General features: G+C 44.2%; 1 protein-coding gene across 1 annotated transcript in view; it reads left to right on the top strand.

Annotated features, from left to right (window-relative positions):
* BMX (BMX non-receptor tyrosine kinase) overlaps positions 1-19,972 on the top strand; it is a 67,523-nt gene that overhangs the window by 25,138 nt on the left and 22,413 nt on the right. Inside the window, exons 9-13 of the mRNA XM_030202315.1 lie at positions 3,545-3,607; positions 6,878-6,937; positions 11,381-11,435; positions 16,402-16,481; positions 18,522-18,649. Of these exons, the coding sequence (XP_030058175.1) occupies positions 3,545-3,607; positions 6,878-6,937; positions 11,381-11,435; positions 16,402-16,481; positions 18,522-18,649 (386 nt within the window). The remainder of the gene's footprint in view (positions 1-3,544; positions 3,608-6,877; positions 6,938-11,380; positions 11,436-16,401; positions 16,482-18,521; positions 18,650-19,972) is intronic.

Raw genomic sequence — 19,972 nt, 5'->3', positions numbered from 1 at the left:
TCATATCAAGACTCAATAAATATAAACATAAACAATATCAGCTCTGGTTACCAGAGACTGAAACAAATCACACTGAGGGAAGTTATCAACGTGGGCTACTGTTGGGACATGTTATTTTATCACTAACTTATGCTATTTTAGCACAGATCCCGTTTTATGCAATGAGACCTAGTTACTAATAACTGGGGTTAACAATAAAATAACACGTATTAACGGTAGCCCACATTGATAACTTCCTCCCTTAATTAAAGAAGAAAGAAATACATCTAGAATTTGAAATCACTGCTGTATGTAATAAAAGTGAGCCAACCAAGTATAGGACAATTGAACCATTGTGACATCACTGATTTGGCTCTTAGGCATTGGTGGAATGAGGTATTATGACATCACAATACCAGCTCTGGTTACCAGAGACTGAAACTCCTCACACTAAGGGGGGAAGTTATGCAATGAGACCTAGTTGCTAATAATTGGGTTAACAGTAGGATAATGGTGAGAATTTCCCTCTTAATTAAAAAAAAATGTCTCACTAAGTACTAGGGGGGAGGAGGGGTTGGAGGGGTTGGAGGGGGTGTGGGGGGGGGGGGGAAGGGAACTTTACACGTTGTATAGTTTAACCGCGATATGTATGTAAGATGTTATGAGTATGTTACGTTGTTTACCTTTGTTATAACAATCAATAAAACTTAAATTAAAAAAAAAAAATGTCTCTAGAAATCGAAATCATTGCTATATGTAATAAAAGTGAGGCAACTATAGGGGCAATCAAAGCCATTGTGACATCACTGATGAGATTGGCTCTTATTAGTGGAATGAGGCAGTATGACATCACAATATCAGCTCTGGTTACCAGAGACAGAAACTCTTCTCACTATCTCCACCATGGAAATCAGAATGCGGAGTGCCTCAAGGATCACCGCTCTCGCCAACCCTTTTCAACCTAATGATGACACCTTTAGCCAAAATGCTATCCAACCAATGCCTTAATCCTTTTATTTATTTAGATGATGTTACGATCTATATCCCGTTTAAACATGACCTAACAGAAATCACTAAAGAAATTAATTACAGCTTCCAAATTATGAACTCATGGGCGGATGCTTTCCAACTAAAACTCAATGCAGATAAAACCCGATGTCTCCTCCTCTCATCACAACACAACAAGTACAAACCCACCATTATAAGTACCCCAAACTTTACCCTTCCTGTCTCAGACAGTCTGAAAATTCTAGGAGTCACAATCGACCAAAATCTTACACTAGAAAACCATGTGAAAAACACAACAAAGAAAATGTTTCACTCAATGTGGAAACTCAAAAGAATAAAACCTTTCTTCCCAACAGAAACATTCTGCAGACTGATACAATCAATGGTACTAAGCCAACTAGATTACTGTAATGCAATTTATGCCGGTTGCAGAGAACAAATTATTAAGAAACTCCAAACTGCACAAAACACGGCAGCCAGACTCATATTTAGCAAAATGAAATATGAAACCGCCAGACCCTTAAGAGAAAAAATACACTGGTTTCCACTAAGAGAATGCACTACATTCAAGGTCTGCACTCTGGTTCATAAGATCATACATGGTAGAGCTCTGGGGTATATATCAGGCCTTATAGACCTACCAACCAGGAACTCCACTAAATTATCACACACGTTCCTGAATCTTTACTACTCCAGCTGCAAAGGACTGAAATATAAATTAATATATGCATCCAGTTTCTCCTATATAGGCACGCAAGTATGAAATGAATTACCAAAATCCATAAAAACAGCACATGACATAAACAATTTCCGTAAATTATTGAAGACCAACCTATTCAAAAAGGCATGCCACAATAATCCATCCTAAATACCAGTTAACAAAATTTATATCGGATCTTCACTAAACATAATTCTTTATCTCTTGATTGTCCATACTAATTTATCACGATTGAAGTTTAATCCTATACCTCTTATTTCTGATTAAGAAAATGTACTTTCTTTCTCTGTATACCTAATACATTCTGTCTCCTCCACCTTAAATATGTATTTCTCTTTTCCGGAATTGGTGATCACCATTACGGAACAATGTAAGCCACATTGAGGCTGCAAATAGGTGGGAAAATGTGGGATACAAATGCTACGAATAAAATAAATAAATAAATGGGGAAGGTATTATCTGTTAAGATGTGCTATTTTGCCACTAACTGATACTATTTTACCACAGGTCTCATTTCATGCAGTGAGTCCTAGTTACTAATAACCTGGGTTAACAGTAAAATAACGCGTCCTGACAGTCACCCATGTGGATAACTTCCCTCTTTAATTAAAGAAAAAAAAAAAGAAACATATCTAGAAGTCAAAATCACTGCTCTATGTAATAAAAGTGAGTCAGTAAGTGCTCAGGTGCTAATGGCCATGCGCTAATGAGGAAATTAGTGTATGTTCTAGAACATAGTAACATAGTAGATGACGGCAGAAAAAGACCTGCACGGTCCATCCAGTCTGCCCAACAAGATAAACTCATATGTGCTACTTCTTGTATATACCTTACCTTGATTTGTATCTGCCATTTTCAGGACACAGACCGTAGAAGTCTGCCCAGCACTATCCCCGCCTCCCAACCACCTGCCCCTCCTCCCAACCACTGGCTCTGGCACAGACCGTATAAGTCTGTCCAGCACTATCCCCGCCTCCCAACCACCAGCCCATCCTCCCAACCACTGGCTCTGGCACAGACCGTATAAGTCTGCCCAGCACTATCCCCGCCTTCCAACCACCTGCCCCTCCTCCCAACCACCGGCTCTGGCACAGACCGTAAGGAGATACCACAAAAACAAGCATCAAAATATCTGACCGAGAAAACAATCGCTGAAACAGTCAGGGTATTTAACAGAGGAAAGGCCTCGAGAAGCCCCCAGCATAACTAAAAGCTTCGGGGGCTGGGCTTCTTCATCATTGGCCAGAAAACCTCTGTAAATAGGTCTGTTCTTGCCGATTTACTTTACTGATTCGCTTAATGCATTCAATTTTGTACACATTCGCTTAGTGCATTTTGGTCCACACCCGATATTACTTAACTTTATCAGGTGTTCAAACGTGCAGGTCCTTCTTACACTTCGGCCACGAAGTGGGTCGTGGGTCGTTAAATACTCTGACTATTTCAGCGATTGTTTTCTCAGTCAGATATTTTGATGCTTGTTTTTGTGATATCTCCTTACCTTCTAGATAATAATCAATTAATTAGGGAGATCACCTCTTCGTTATATTTATAGTTTTGTACCTATTAAGAAATTAGTGTATGGCCATCAATAGGGAAAATAGAGCCATTTTACTGCTGCGCTAGAAGTGGCCTCAGTGCATGGGAAAGCCACATTAAGGGTTGTAATTATCAATGTGGGCTACTGTAAAGATAGGTTATTTTACCATTAACTCATGCTATTTTAGGACAGGTCCTATTTTAAGCAATGAGACCTAGATACTAATAACTGGGATTAACAGTAAAATAATGGCCGTTAGTTGGAGCCTGAAATTGATGTATAATCTGTTTCGTTTGCAGAAATGAAGGCGATGTACCCCGCACACATTTGAGAGAGCGGTTCGAGACTGCCAGTGAAACCAGGTAAGTCAGCAAAAGAGTAATTCCACAAAATGCACATCAGCATTTGCATGCCAATTATGCGTATAAATGATTACATTACTGGTATATACATGCGTATGTGTGCGCATACTCATATAAGCTGAAAATCCGCCCAAGCGCTATTCTCTAAATACAAGCATATATTGCATAGGGGCCCCTCTTACAAAGGCGTAATAATGGCCTACGCATATCTATCGTGCGCTAAATCAGCATTACTGCCCGGGTACCGTGTGCCCTGGACGGTAATTCTGAATTTGGCGTGTGCCGAAAACATGAAAACACACAGTAGAAAATGTTTTCTATTTTCTACCACGTAGCACTTACCTGGCGGCAGGGCTTTTTTTTGAGGGGGTACTTGGGGGTACTGAGTACCGGCACCTTTTCCATTGTCTGCGAAAAATTGACCCATGGACCCCAAGTTTTAATGAAAGAGCTCAGGCTCTACACACCAATTCTGCCTTGTCGTCATAGGTTCTGTGACCGGTTGCAGGGGGCCTGGCTATTGTGGGATGGATCCTTCAGTGATTACCCCACCCTTGAAGAATGGCCTGGCATTTGAGTACCGGCACCTTTTTTGCTAGCAAAAATGCACTGCCTGGCGGTAAACGGCAGTGGATGTGTACTGCATGTCTACCGCCTGGGTAGCGCATGAGACCTTACCGCTAAGTCAGTGGGTGGCGGTAAAGTCTCAGGCCGAAAATGGACGCGCACTGGTTTTTATTTTGTCGCACATCCATTTTCCAATGCCCTTAAGAAAAGACCCTTTTTCCGGGATGTGATAAAAACTGGCCTGATGTGTGTCCAAAAGATGCTGGCATTTTGGCAACCGCTTATATCAGGTCTTTGACTGGCCTAATGCCTAAATTATAGTACAACAACAATACTATACCACACTTAAAAAAAATAATTTAGTTTGTTTTAATTATCTTGCTTATTGGCACACCAATTTACACAGTAAAGTATACATGACCAAATTACAAACCTCCCCCCTCCCTTCAACAGTTCAAAATCCTGCTTCTTGCAACAGGTGAGAGAGAGTCCCAGAAAGGTAACCAAATCTTACAAAATTGGTCTCCTTTTTTGAATCCAAGTCCGTGACTCCCTTCTTTTCTAGCGAACAGCACTGCATCATGGCCCCTCGCCATTGTGGGACACTGGGCGCCTCCGACTTCAGCCATAATTGTAAAATTACTCACTTCCCCATCAGCACAGTTCTCTTCAAAAAGGCTTTAAATCCCTTCGGCGACTTGCCTGGAATCTCAAAAACATCGAACAGCTACCCGGCGCCGGTTTCCGTTATACTGACCACATGTGGGATACCCGCCTGCCCAACTCCGTCCAGAAAAGATGCACCACCCTACAGGACAAGAAGAATTTAGTTTTTACGATGACCCTCAGAGGTGGACTCAGATAGGATTTTATCCCTTTATCAGGTCTCCTCCAGGAGAAAATTCAGCATTAATCTTTATCAGGTCTTAAAATATATTATTTTGTTCTCAATTAAAGAAATAGTCAATCTTCCAAAATCTCCTCAAAGTAATTCAATTATTTTAGACAGTTCATGCATTACTTTCAAATTATGTGCATTTACCCACCACATAATTTATGGTTCATCCCCATCTTACATGAAGAATCTTACAGCGTTATCATCACACAATGCTAAAAATTCGTCCAGAGACTTTCTTGTATTATACTTCCCTCAATGTAATAAAAATCAAATATAAAACTATCCACAATGCTGGATTTTCATACCAAAGTACAACCAGATGGAACTCTTTGCCCAAACAACTCTGTCAAATTGAAGACTATCTCATATTTCATAAACTATTGAAAACTCACTTGATAAGCTCGATCTCTAGCAATAGAAATTTATGTATTTATTTATTATCTCATTTGTACCCCGCAGTTTCCCAACAGTGTCAGGCTCAATGTGGCTTACAGCGCACCGCAGAGGCAGAACACCAATGCAGTAAAATGAAGCTAATACAGCAGAAAAACCTACACAAGAGATAATGGGGAGGAAGTGGAAGGGACGGAAGGAGTAGGGAAACCAGGAGGGAGGAGGGGAAGGGGAATGTGTTCAAAATTGTCTCTAGATCGATGCGCATCCAACAGTGGAGACACATGCAGAGACCGTGGGATAAGCGTTTCCAAATAACATGGTCTTTAGTGATTTCCTGAAAGTTAGGTGGTTGGTGATGGTTTTTATGGCTTTCGGCAAAGAGTTCCAAAGCTGAGTACCGATGAAAGAGAAAGATGTAGCATACGTGGATTTGCATTTTATGCCGTTGCAGTTGGAAATAGCTAACCCTCTAACTAAACCTGCAATAACAACAATTCACATTCTATCCTATATATTACAGACGTTATATGATCAGGATTTCATGTTATGCTATTATTAGTAGTTTTGTATGTATATATATATATATATATATATATACCGTGTTTCCCCGAAAATAAGACACTGCCTTATATTAATTTTTGCCCCCAAAAATGCACTAGGTCTTATTTTCAGGGGCTGTCTTATTTCACCTTTGCAGCAAGCAGCAGCAGGGCAGGCCACTCCTTCCTTCCATGTCCCACCCTCGCCTGACGTAATGTCCGCGAGGGCGGGGCATGGAAGGAAGGAGAGGTCTGCCCTGCTGCTGCTTGCTGCGAAGGTGAAAGGAGGCGTTTAAGGTTAGTTCCGGGAGTGACGGAGGGTGGGTGGAGGGAGGGTCCAGCGACTTCGGGTGGGGGGTGGGGCGGCCCGGGGGCGTCCTTGTCCGGCTCTCGGCGGCCCTGCTTTCAAACAAAAATTTGCTAGGTCTTACTTTCGGGGGAGGCTTTATATCTACCAATTCAGGAAAACCTCTACTAGGTCTTATTTTGGGGGGATGTCTTACTTTCGGGGAAACAGGGTATATATATATATATATATATATATATATATATATGTTCTATATATATATGTTCTGTATAATCAGAATGCCTTATCAGTTCTACTTTTGTTATATTGTGAGCCACATTGAACTTGAATCCTAGTTGAGGGATATAAATGTCATAAATAAATAAATAAATGTTTCGCATAATGCTGCATCATGGAAAAGCCTCCGATTTAATCAGCACCTCCCCCTCTTACACAGCTCCATTCAATACAAACAAAAAAAACATTAGCAAAAAAATAACTTTCATAGAAGCCACGTAAGAGGGGCAAATGCTGATTAAACTGAAAATGAATACCAGCTAATAAATCAATGTGCTTCACTGCAGAAAAGAAACTGGATCGTGTGAAAATGACTCACCAGAGAAAGAAACGCCCGAGGACTATGAGTGAGTACTGAACTAGTAAGGGCCACTGGGGGCAAAAGCCTAATTCCTGCAATTCCCTGATCTGATGGGAGCAGCTGAGGGTCAGTGTCAAAGCTGATACCCCTAATAACTTCCCAGTGCATTAATGACAGAATAGATCGTAACTTGATGGGAGGGAGCACTGTTCTCCTTCCCTATTGGACATCTTAGTCAGAACCAGTGATGGAAGGTGGTCTGACACTCCTGCACCGATCCCCTGCTTCTCTCTTCATCATGGTTGTGGCAGGCAGCTACAAGTAGAAGGCATGTGTAGGGATGCAGCCCCTCACTACCTCTCCACCCTCATCTCTCCCTACACTCCTTCCCAGGAACTCCGTTCACTAGTTAAATCTCTCCTAATTGCACCCTTCTCCTCCATCGCTAACTCCAGACTCCGTCCCTTTTATCTTGCCGCACCTTATGCCTGGAATAGACTCCCTGAGCCATTACGTCAAGCTCCATCCCTGGCCGCCTTCAAATCCGGGCTAAAGGCCTACCTGTTTGATGCTGCTTTTGACTCCTAACTTGTCACTTGCTCGTAACCTTTATCTTGTCTTCCTCTCTTCAATAGTCCCTTTCCCTATGTGTCCTTCTGTCTGTCCTACCCTTATCCTTATTGGTCCTGTCTGTCTGTCCCGATTTAGATTGTAAGCTCTTTTGAGCAGGGACTGTCTTTTCTTCATGTTCAATTGTGAAGCGCTGCGTACGACTGGTAGCGCTACAGAAATGATTTGTAGTAGTAGTAGTTCATTTGGATCGACCTGGGAATTTCATAACCGTCCTCTGCCGTTCCAGGGCTCCTTCTGGAACACAGCAGTCATGGACCCAGCCATTCGGTGCCGCCCGTTTGTGATAACAATGACTCTGTCTACCCTGAGGCAGTGGCGTAGACACAGGTGGGCTCAGACCCACCCAAAATTGTGATACTCTTGCTGTGGCTGGTGGGGATCCTCAAACCTTGCCAGGTGAACATTTTCTCTCCTTGGGCACCAGCGCTCTTCCAAATGTCAGCCAGCAGCCTTTCTTGATGTTGAGACCGGCCCTTCTGCACATGCTCAGGTTTCACACATGCAAAAGCACTGAGCATTCATGGCCTGTCAGCAGCTGCATCAGTTTGAGGCAAGTGCTGCTGGCTGCCGTTTGGAAGAGTGCCGGCTGCTTGAGGAGGAGGAAATCGTCAGCTGGCAGGGTTTGGGGACCCCTTCCAGCTCAAGTATTTAATATTTGGGGTTTGTGGACAGGGAGGAGTGGAGAGAGGCGCAAACTGGAGGGGGACCGGGGTGGGGGTGGGGGCAATTCCATGCCCACCCACCTTAGGCTCAGGCCCACCCAATATTGGCCATCTGGCTACGCCCCTGCCCTGAGGTTGTGAATGCCATCTCTGCAGCATCCCCTGCCCAACCTAGGGTTACCATATGGCTCCAGAAGTTACTTAGCAGTTTGCAAGGAGATCTCAATGTGAGGAACGCAGTTTAAGAGTTACGGGCCGCTAAGGATCTGGCTTCTTCACCGTACTCCCTCTTGGCAAGATCTTGTTCACTGAATATCTCGTGACGTGTGTCACGATTGTGACTATTTTCCATGTCTGTGCTCACTTTGCCCCCTGGTGGACGGACCCTGTGGTTGCTATGGACTGTCTTGTTCCTGTTTCTCAAGCATGTTCCAGAAGTCATTCCAGTCCGGTCCAGATCTTCCAGCCTTCCAGACTTGCTTGGGATTTTTGGTACTATGCCTCACCCTTACTGGTGATCTCAGCTGTGAGATTGCCTTTATTAACCAGCTGGGAACTTTCTAGTCTGCCTTTGCAACACCAAAGGTCTTCAGGTCAGTTTGTATGCAGTTTGCATTTCTGCCTTGTTTCTAGTTGGTGTGCCTGTGGTACTTCTGTTTGTTTTTGTCTAGAGTTCTGTTGTGTGTTTGTGTGGCCTTGTGGCTACTTGTTAGCCTTTTAGCTTTGTTCTGTTGTTTGTCTGTGTGGTCTGCCTTGAGTTCTGCCTCCATCTTGCCCATTACCTTTATCTTTAGTTCTTGTCCTGTCTGAGCTTAGTCCTGTGTTTGTATTCAGCTTCATTCCTCCCCTGCTCTTACCCCTTTACCTTTAGTTCCAGCCCTGCCTGTGTATCTTAAACCCTGTCTCTGCTAAGCTTGTCTGTATATCCTGAGCCCTGCTTCTGCCAAGCTTGTATGTATACCCTGGCCCTGTTTCTGTCTTGCCTGTCTGTGAATCCTTCACCCTGTTTTAGTCAAGCTTGTTTCATTATCCTATACCCTGTGTGAGAATCCTGATTCCTGAGTCCTGTTTTAGTCAAGCTTGTTTAGTATCCAGTGTCCGGTGTGAGAATCCTGTTGTTCCAGTCAGTCTGGTCCAGCATTTCTTGTCTACCAGCTCTGTGCTGTAAGTCCTGCAGGCCGCCCGCACCTAGGGGCCCAACCTCTGGGGAACGGTGGTCAGCGCAGGTGAAGTCCGGTTGCTCCAGTCCTGTTATTCCAGTCAAGTCTATTCCAGCATTTGGTTCCAGTCCAGCCAAGCCAAGTCCGTTCCAGATTCCAGCTCCATCCTTGCTCGTTTGTCCAGTCCTGGTTGGGGGATTTTGTCTGCTGCTGCCGCTCCTCGACAGCAGCCCAAGGGCTTACGTTATTCCAGTGTCCGAGAGCCTGAGACCGTGACAATGTGTAGACCTCTGCTCGTCACTTTCACCTTGTGGGGGTCCAGTTTTATGTAATTGTAAATCTCATCCCTTGTCTACTCATCTCTCTTTAGCTTCACTACACTCATGGTTGTTGGACTGATATAGGGAAACCATATTTGCCAGATCTCCTAAATGAATAAACATATATAGCGTTCAGCTCTGCTACCCTTGGGAAGGTGTTTGGCTTCTAGTTTCCTTGGTTCAATTTATGGATCTCTTATTTATTTATTTATTACATTTGTACCCCGCGCTTTCCCACACATGGCAGGCTCAATGCGGCTTACATAGTAACAATATAAAGAATTACAAAGTCGTAAGAAGAATATACAGTTTGTAGTAAACACAATATTAATGGGATTAACGGATAAGTAAATTGAACATAGGAGGAATTGGGTGCAGAAGGAAATGAGCGTTGGGAGGTAGGCGTAGGAAGATGAAGAGGAATGGATATGGGGTAGCAAATTCCTCAATCTGAACTTCCCCAGCTGCAAAGGAATTAAATACAAACAATCATACACCACTACTTTTGCGTATAAAAGCACACAGATCTGGAACGCATTACCCATGGCCCTGAAAAATATGGACAATCTAACCAGCTTTTGCAAATCTTTTAAGACACACCTCTTCAACAAAGCCTACGAAAGACATCCTTAATAAATCATTCCTCAAATCACTCAGGTGCACTCAGGTGCATCAAAAAACGCCTCTCACAACACCTTCCTAGCACCTTGCATCTAACTCATCTACTCTCAGCTTATGTATTTAAGTTCATGTAATGACTTCATCATAGCAACACTCTGTAAGCCACATTGAGCCTGCAAAAAGGTGGGATATTGTGGGGTACAAATGCAATAAATAATAATAATGGGAAACATGGTCAATGTATAACAATCGTCAATAAGAGTCATGTGGGCAAGCTTTGAATAGGTTGAATCGTTAGGGTAGGCTATCTTGAAGAGATGGGTCTTCAGTGCTTTTCTGAAGGGCAAAAGGCCGTTAGCAATTCGGGGGGTGGGGGATGGAGACTTGAGTAAGGTTCAGCTCTTCAGGGGGTTAGGCCATCTCCTGGTATCTCATCCCCTTTTACTGCTTCTTTTTTTCCGAAATACCACTATTTGGGTTAGCAAATCTCTCAATCTCTGGGCCTGAGATACAGCAGCCTAAGGGTACTCCAGATGATGCTTCTTTTACCAGGGACCTCAGCGTTAGGCACACAAAGTCCATCACGTTGTTCAGCACCAGAAAGCCTGGGTTGAAATCATTTTGGACTCTCTGAATGCTTCCATTAGAAATTGAAATGGAGTCCAATGGAATTACGTTACTGGCCTCCCAGGCCTCAACCTGGTCAGACCTAAATGGTTGAGAAGCAGACAAGTTAACCGTGTTTGTTAAAATGTCACCAATAAATCTGCTGGGGAAGTTTTGGAGGATTTGCTGATTAGTAGTGGGAATCCACATCAAATCTGCCTATTGTGGATCCTTCGAAGTAGATGAATCTGCTCAAATTGCAAAGTGGATTCTTTGATTCGAGGAACCTGCTTGGGAGTCACAATTTCCTAAAAATAATTTGCTGACTTTCATGAACCCACAAATTTCCTGCAGATTTGTCTGTCTAGTATCTGTTTAGGCTTCATCACGGATCTGCTTTTTTTGGATAGTATTGTTAGATCGAAGGTCGTGAGTATTTGTGTGTGTGTAAAGAGGAGAATCTTAAGGTGAATTTCTCTTGTTGCAGATGGTTTGCAGGTGATATCACCAGGGCCCAATCTGAGCAGCTTCTACGGCAGAAGGTACTCCATAAAATATTTTTCTTTTTTTTTTTAATGTATTTATTTATTCATTTATAACTTTACACAAGCATAAATCTTGTTACATGTAACTCAGGATACAAAAGAAATCAAATATATTAAATTCAAAATATATACTCTTCATAGAGAATAATAGGTAATAAAGACATATTCTTTTGCCCCTTCCTTGGACCACAATAATCACAGGGGGGAGTGGAAAAGAAGTGATCAGGGAAATCAACAAGAAAGAAAAAAAAAAAAACGAAAAAGAAAGGCAATATACCCCTCCACCTATATATTTATAATGCCTTTCTGATATTATGACTCAATTACTCTTTTCAGGTCTATGAAGGCTTTCAGCTGTTCTGCTACAAAAAAAATATACTTAATTCCCACATATTTTACTATCCATTTACACGGATATGCAAGCAAAAATGTTGTTCCCAGTGACCGTGTCTCTTCTCTTTATTCCATTGGGTGACTTTAGTAACATCTGGAAATATCTATAATTTCTGGCCACAAAACGTTTGGTGCATATTTTTAAAGTATAATTTTAATATTGCATTAAAAAGTCTTGCTCAAAAACAAAATGAGACCAAAAGCGTGGCCCTGTTGGTTACTTCGGTCAGGGAGTCCTGCAAAATTAAAGAAATATCTTTCAAATCTTCAAGTTTCTCTTGTTCTAAAACTTCAGGGACCCCCTCTTGATTCTTTTTTATCGGAAGAAAAAAATATCTTGTTTATTGGGGGAATATTTTCATAAAATATTTTTCAACTCTTTGAATCTGTTCTTCAGGTCAGACTCTTCTACTGTGCCCTGGGTCTTGCAGCTTCAGTGTGAATAAAACCTTGCTTTCATTTTACCCATGCAGTCGGATGTGACAAGGGAACCTTAAAAAAAAAAAATCACTAAAAAATCATTTGTCCTATGAACTCAATCTCCTCGTTGCCTGTGCATCCCGGTACACCAGTGGTCACAAAGATGTGTTTCTGTGAATCACGTGTAGTTCAGTGTTACCAGGGTTGTCTGAGCTGGCTCTGCTTTAACATATTACATCTCAGAACCGTCAGCTAAGAAATGAAACAGCTACAGCTTGTAAATGTTTGATCTCAGGATCGAGGGGAATTCAGCTTGAACAGGGGCGTAGCTACGTGGGGCCACGGGGGCATGGGCCCCCGTAGATTTGGCCCTGGCCCCCCCTTGCCGCCAACCCCTTTGACCCCCCTCCCGCCGCCAACCCTCCCCTGCTGCCGCCATCGCTATTGGGTCCAGCCAAAGTCCTCTTCTCCGGCGGAGCAGTGTTGCTGATCTGCAAGGCTTCTGTTTCTGTGAGTCTGACGTCAGACTCACAGAAACAGAAGCCTTGCAGATCAGCAACGCGGCAGCAAAGGTACTGACGGTGATGGCGGCAGCAAGGGAGGGTTGGCGGCGGGAGGGGGGTCGAAGGGGTTGGCACTGGGGGGGGGGGTCAAAGGCGGTGGTGGTGACGGTGGGGGGGGGGGGTTAAAATGGCAGGGGGGGGGGGGCTAAAATGTGCCCCCTCACCTCGGGCTCTGGACCCCCCTTCCGCCGAAGTCTGGCTACGCCCCTGGCTTGAACAGAGCAATCTGATTTCACTAAGAAATAAGCTTGGGGGTAAAAAGCAAAGGGGTTGATGTTCAACTGGGCTTATCCAGGTAGGAGTGGCTTGGGTCCATGTCCAGATTTTCAAGGGCATTATCCGGATAATACCACTGGAAAGATCACTTCACAGCTAGCCGGGTAATGCTGGGGTGCTCTGGCAGCAGAGTTGGACTTTACCTGGTTAGTAGTGATTTTCAGTTCGCTAACCAGGTTGCTAACCAGATAAAGTTCTAACTTCATTTGGTTACTTAACTCAGTCTTGAATACTTCTGGGACTCAGATAAGTTATCCCGGGATATTCAGCGCCGGCCGGTATCTGGAAACTAACACTGAATATCTGGGTACAAAAGGATACTATTTCCAACACCGTCGAGGGCTTTGCTTACTCAAGAAGAGTAAGCAAAGTCCTCAACGGTGTTGGAACTAGTATCTTTTGTACTCAGATATTCAGTGCCTCCCTGCACCCCTCCCCAAGCTTTCTGGATTAACACACCATCTGGACTTCTAATCCACTAAACGATTGCTTCTCAACCCTTTCTTGGAGGCATCTTAGTCAGCTGGGTTTTCAGGATTATCAGAATGAAGATATATGCGATGGAGTTGCATACAATGGATCTCCTATATCCTATATAATAAAAGGCACCTCCAACATTCTGAAGCTGACTGCATGGCTGAGGCATTCCTGCTCTCTGTATCCATCTCCTGAATTGACATCACGTACTTCCAGGTTCGTCACAAGCAGAAGTGACCAACCACACGAGGTTTCTCGGCTTCAGAATGTTGGAGGTGCATTCTATTAAACAGGATTGGTCAGTTCCTTTCCTATATAATAAAAGGCACCTCCAACATTCTGAAGCTGACTGCATGGCTGAGGCATTCCTGCTCTCTGTATCCATCTCCTGAATTGACATCACGTACTTCCGGGTTCCTCACAAGCAGAAGTGACCAACCACACGAGGTTTCTCGGCTTCAGAATGTTGGAGGTGCATTCTGTTAAATAGGATTGGTCAGTTCCTTTCCTATATAATAAAAGGCACCTCCAACATTCTGAAGCTGACTGCATGGCTGAGGCATTTCTGCTCTCTGTATCCATCTCCTGAATTGACATCACGTACTTCCGGGTTCCTCACAAGCAGAAGTGACCGACACACAAGGTTTCTCGGCTTCAGAATGTTGGAGGTGCATTCTATTAAACAGGATTGGTCAGTTCCTTGAAGCACAGCCAGAGCTCAGCCTCCTGCACAGTAACGCTCAGACACCAGCGAGAGAGAGGGGGGCCTGACACCAGAGAGAGGGGGGGGGGGGGCTGACACCAGAGATGGGGGGGGGGAGGTATCTCTGTCACACACACACTCTCTCTCACAGTCAATGACTTTCTCTCTCTCACTCTCACACACTGTCTCTCACACACTCTATGTCTCACACTGTATCACATTCACTCTCTATGTGTCACACAGTCACTCACACACTCTCTTGGTCTCATACACTCAGTCTCACAGAGAGTCTATGTCTCGCACACACCGTATCTGTGTGAAACACACTCTCTCACACTGTGTCTCACATACGCACTTGCACACACTCTCATTCTCTCACACACACTCTCTCTCTCACAGACACACTCGCACCCAGACTCACTCTCTCTCTCTCTCACACACACACACTCGCACATTCACTCTCTCTCACACACAGTCACTCTCACATACACTCTCTCCAACATACACACTCCGAGGAAAACCTTGCTAGCGCCCGCTTTATTTGGGTCAGAAACGGGCCTTTTTTACTAGTATATACAGATTTATCTCATGAATCTTCTTTGTGGTAATGATTGTGCAAAGAAAATGGCAATGTTATAATGCCTTTGTATGGCTCTGTGGTGCGACTGCACCTTGAATACCGTGTGCAATTCTGGTCACCCCATCTCAAAAATGATATCGTGGAATTAGAAGAGGTACAGAGAAAATGATAAGCCTCTTTCATCTTATCTTCATCTTACGCCCTCTCATTCCAGAGTTTTCCTTCATTTGAAAAAGGCTCACCTCCTGTACATTAACGCCACTGAGCTATTTAAACGTCTCTATCATATCCCCTCTCTCCCGCCTCTCTTCCAGCACATACATGCTGAGATTTATAAGCCTGTCCTTATATGTTTTATGGCAGAGACCTCTTACCAGTATTGTAGCCGCTCTCTGGACCGACTCCATCCTGTTTCTATCTTTCCATAGGTGCGGTCTTCAGAACTGCACGCAGTACTCCAAATGGGGCCTCACCAGAGACTTATACAGCGGCATTATGACCTCCTTTTTCCTGCTGGTTATGCCTCTCTTTATGCTCCCAAGCATCCTTCTGGCTTTGACCGTCACCCTTTCTACCTGTTTGGCCACCTTAAGGTCATTTGACACAATCACCCCCAAGCCCCGCTCTTCTTTCGTACACAAGTCCTTAGACTTGGGGAAAATCCACTGCTTATTTCTAGGATACCTGATCAAAATATATGGCAAAATTCCACTACAGTTATATCTGATATATAATACTTTAATTAGTGGATATCCTACTGTGTATCTGTACTCGCTAATGGGAAAGTCTCATACAGTCGTAGGGGTCCTCTTTTCTCTCTCTCTACTTACCGCCAATTATGGCGTGCCCCGCTGTTACGACAAGTATAATCATTGACCTTCCCTACCTCCTCCCTTTTTCTCTTATATCATTCCTGTCCCTTATGACTTCTTTGTTTTTCTTTTTTCTTTTTCTCTTTATTTAATTTAATTATCTTTAATTTAATTCTTGTTTGTAAGTGTATGGGAAGAGCGTATTCTTAAGCTCAGTCTTAACTTTTAGTGTACTATACACCCTTCTGCTGGGATCGAGCTTTAAATCTTTACTTAGGCTGTGCTTCTTTTGTTAGACTAAGAACGCATAACTTAGCTTAATTATTCCGGTGCAGATGTATCCCCGACAGGTGCCTGTTTGGCTCAACTCGGCTTTTTCAAGGGGTTGATCTTACAGGGGCAGCATATCAGCCTTTCCTCTCTTTAAACCTTTAAAGAGAGGAAAGGCTGATGATCACAAAACGAAGGTGCCAGAGTCGACCGGCGCTGAAGAAAACTCTTCAGCTGTTGGGGTTTGTGGACCCCCGCCAGCAAACAAGGCACCTAATGCGGTGGCGGGGGGGGGGGGGGGTCAAATGTAGAGGGGGGCAGGGCATAATCTATGGGGGCCCATGCCCCCATGGCCCTACGTAGCTACGCCCCTGGTGGGATCCAAAAAGGGGAAGAACCCCTGCGCTAGGATATCTGAGAGAACACCTACACTGGTTGTGCATAAGTTTTTATTTTCTGTTTTCTTTAGGGGAAAGAAGGTGCTTTCATGGTTCGAAAGTCCAGTCAAGCGGGAAAGTATACAATGTCCGTGTTAAGCCTGGCTGTTGAGTGAGTATAGTATCAAGAATGCTTTTGTTCCACTCTCTCTGCATTCCCAAAGCGAGGAGAAGTTAAAAAGAAGCTTATGAGAGGCTTTGAAGTTCAGTTGTCCTACCTCTGAAAGTGCATTTGCAGCAGTACAGTCTATATCAAGGAGAGGGATGTCATTTCTTTGTGGGCTCTAGATGGGTCTGAGGAGCTTCCACTGGGTTACCTGTAAACATAGGAGCCAACTTTTCAAAATGATTGGGGGGGCTGAAATTTTATTTTTTTTACAGGTGGTGCATTCCCCCTTCCCCTCCCCCTCCCCCTTCCCTCTCCTCTCCTTCTCTCCCTCCCTCCCTCCGAGTTCCGAATTTTAAAAGTCGTCTTACCTGCTCGGGGTCCCGGCAGCAGCAGTGAAAGGCGTGCAGGCTCGGCGCTTCAGCCTTTTTTTTCTCTCTCTCTCAGCTCTGGTCCCGCCCTTGCGGAAACAGGAAATGAGGGCGGGACCAGAGCTGAGAGAGAGAGAAGGGAAGGCTGAAGCGCCGAGCCTGCACGCCTTTCACTGCTGCTGCCGAGACCCCGAGGTAAGATTACTTTTAAAATTCTGGGCGGCACACAGAAAGGCGAGGGCAGGCACCGGGCTGGCAAAGGGAATTTCCGGTTCCGGCGGGTGAAATATTGGGGGTGCTCGAGCACCCACAGCACCCAAGGAGTCAGCACCTATGCCTGTAAATAAGATCCACTGAAATGCCAAAGGATATTGCCCAGTAACCCCAAATGACTGAGAGAGAGAGAGAGTAGAGTAGAGTAAAGGAGTAGCCTAATGGTTAATGCAGCGAACTTTGATCCTGGGGAGCTGGATTCGGTTCCCACTGCATCTCTTAACCCTCCATTGCCCCAGGTACAAATAAGTACCTGTATATACTATGTAAACTGCTTTGAATGTAGTTCAAAAACCACAGAAAGGCAGTATATCAAGTGCCATTAACAAGATTCCATGCACAATCTCAAAGAGTAGCAACGTTCCATGTAGAACCCCAAAGAATAGCAAGATTCCGGAATCCCAAGGAGTGGAAGAGTAGCCTAGTGGTTGCTACTATTTGAGGTTCTGCATGGACTGTTGCTAGTGGAGGAGTAGCCTAGTGGTTAGTGCAGTGGACTTTGATCCTGGGGAACTGGGTTCAATTCCCACTGCAGGTCCTCCCACTGGGCTTCCAAATGGCAGATGACGTTTTAATGCGAGCAAGTGCAAAGTGATGCATGTGAGAAAGTGATGCATATGAGGAAAGGCTAAAGCAGTTAGCTTGGAGAAGAGATGGCTGAGGGGAGATATGATAGCGGTCTATAAAATAATGAGTGGAATTGAACAGGTGGACATGAATACAAGGACTAGGGGGCACACAATGAAGCAATTAAGTAGTAAATTTAAAACAAATTGGAGAAAATATTTCTTCACTCAATGTGTAAACAAATTCTGGAATTAATTGCCAGAGAATGTGGTAAAAGCAGTTAGCTTAGCAGGGTTTTAAAAAGATTTGGATAACTTCCTAAAAGTCCATAAACCATTATTAGATGGACTTGGGGGAAAATCCACTGCTTATTTCTAGGCTAAGCAGCATAAAATCTGTTTTACTGTTTTGTGATTTTGCCGGGTACTTGTGACTTGGATAGGCCACTGTTGGAAACAGGATATTGGGCTTGATGGACCTTTGGCCGGACCCAGTATAGCAACACTTATGTGCTTAACAAATAAAGCTGTAAAATGTCACGTAGAAATTCCAAGCGGTTGCTGAGAAAACAGCAAAGAATTCTAGGGGGGGGGGGTTACTTTTTTTTTGTATGCATTTTGTAATTTTTTGCAATTTTTTTTAATCATCACTTACAAACAATTCTGTTTAGATACCTGATCTATGTTTTTTGTTTTGCATATGCTGAGACCAGACAAGTGCTCTGTTCTCCTCGCACAACACAAATAGTCCTGTTCTGTCCTACAGAAATAACCATGCTGCTGCTCCCCTTAGTGGAGCTCTTAAAAATAACAGGATGGTCCCCTTGTTCTTACAGAAATAAAAATGGAACCGTCAAACACTACCATGTTCACTCTAACTCTGAAAATAAAGTTTATCTGGCGCACAACCACTGCTTTGATTCACTTCCCAAGCTGATCACATATCATCAGCACAATTCGGCAGGTAAGGGCATATTCAGATTTATTTGTTTAGATTTAGCTCACACCTTTTCTATCACCAAAATTCACCCTTTCCTTTCTGAGCAGACTACCAGAACCTTCATCCACACTCTTATCACCTCTCGCTTAGACTATGGCAACTTGCTTGTCACAGGTCTCCCACTTAGCCATCTCTCTCTACTACTACTACTTAACATTTCTAAAGCGCTACTAGGGTTACGCAGTGCTGTACAATTTAACATGGAAGGACAGTCCCTGCTCAAAGAGCTTACAATCTAAAAGACAAGTGAACGGTCAGTCCGATAGGGGCAGTCAAAATGGGGCAGTCTTGATTTACTGAAAGAGTTAGGTGCCGAACGCAGCATTGAAGAGGTGGGTTTTAAGCAAAGACTTGAAGATGGGCAGGGAGGGGGCTTGGCGTAAGGGCTCAGGAAGGTTGTTCCAAGCATAGGGTGAGGCGAGGCAGAATGAGCGGAGCCTGGAGTTGGCGATGCTGGAGAAGGGTACTGAGAGGAGGGATTTGTCCTGTGAACGGAGGTTTCGGGCGGGAACGTAAGGGGAGATGAGGGTAGAAGGTAGTGAGGGGCAGCAGACTGAGTGCATTTGTAGGTAAGAAGGAGAAGCTTGAATTGAATGCGGTATCTGATTGGAAGCCAGTGAAGTGACCTGAGGAGAAGGGTGATATGAGTATATCGGTTCTGGCGGAATATAAGACGTGCAGCAGAGTTCTGAACAGATTGAAGGGGGGATAGATGGCTAAGTGGGAGGCCGGTGAGGAGTAAGTTGCAGTAGTCAAGGCGAGAGGTAATGAGAGCGTGGACGAGAGTTCGGGTGGTGTGCTCAGAGAGGAAAGGGCGAATTTTGCTAATGTTAAAGAGGAAGAAGCGACAGGTCTTGGCTATCTGCTGGATATGCGCAGAGAAGGAGAGGGAGGAGTCAAAGATGACTCCGAGGTTGCGGGCAGATGAGACGGGGAGGATGAGGGTGTTATCAACTGAGATAGAGAGTGGAGGGAGAGGAGAAGTGGGTTTTGGTGGAAAGACGATGAGCTCGGTCTTGGACATGTTCAGTTTCAGGTGGCGGTTGGATATCCAGGCAGCAATGTCGTATAAGCAAGCCAATACTTTGGCCTGGGTTTCCGCAGTGATGTCTGGTGTGGAGAGATACAACTGGGTGTCATCAGCATAGAGATGATACTGGAAACCATGAGATGAGATCAGGGAGCCCAGGGAAGAGGTGTAGATTGAGAAGAGAAGGGGTCTAAGGACAGATCCCTGGGGAACACTTCAATCTGTTCAAACTTCTGCTGTATGACTAATATTCCGCC

This window comes from Microcaecilia unicolor, chromosome 4, assembly GCF_901765095.1.
Source record: "Microcaecilia unicolor chromosome 4, aMicUni1.1, whole genome shotgun sequence".
Lineage (NCBI taxonomy): Eukaryota > Metazoa > Chordata > Amphibia > Gymnophiona > Siphonopidae > Microcaecilia > Microcaecilia unicolor.
The sequence above is the reverse complement of the archived record's forward strand: the minus strand, read 5'-3'. Positions and strand labels throughout refer to the sequence as shown.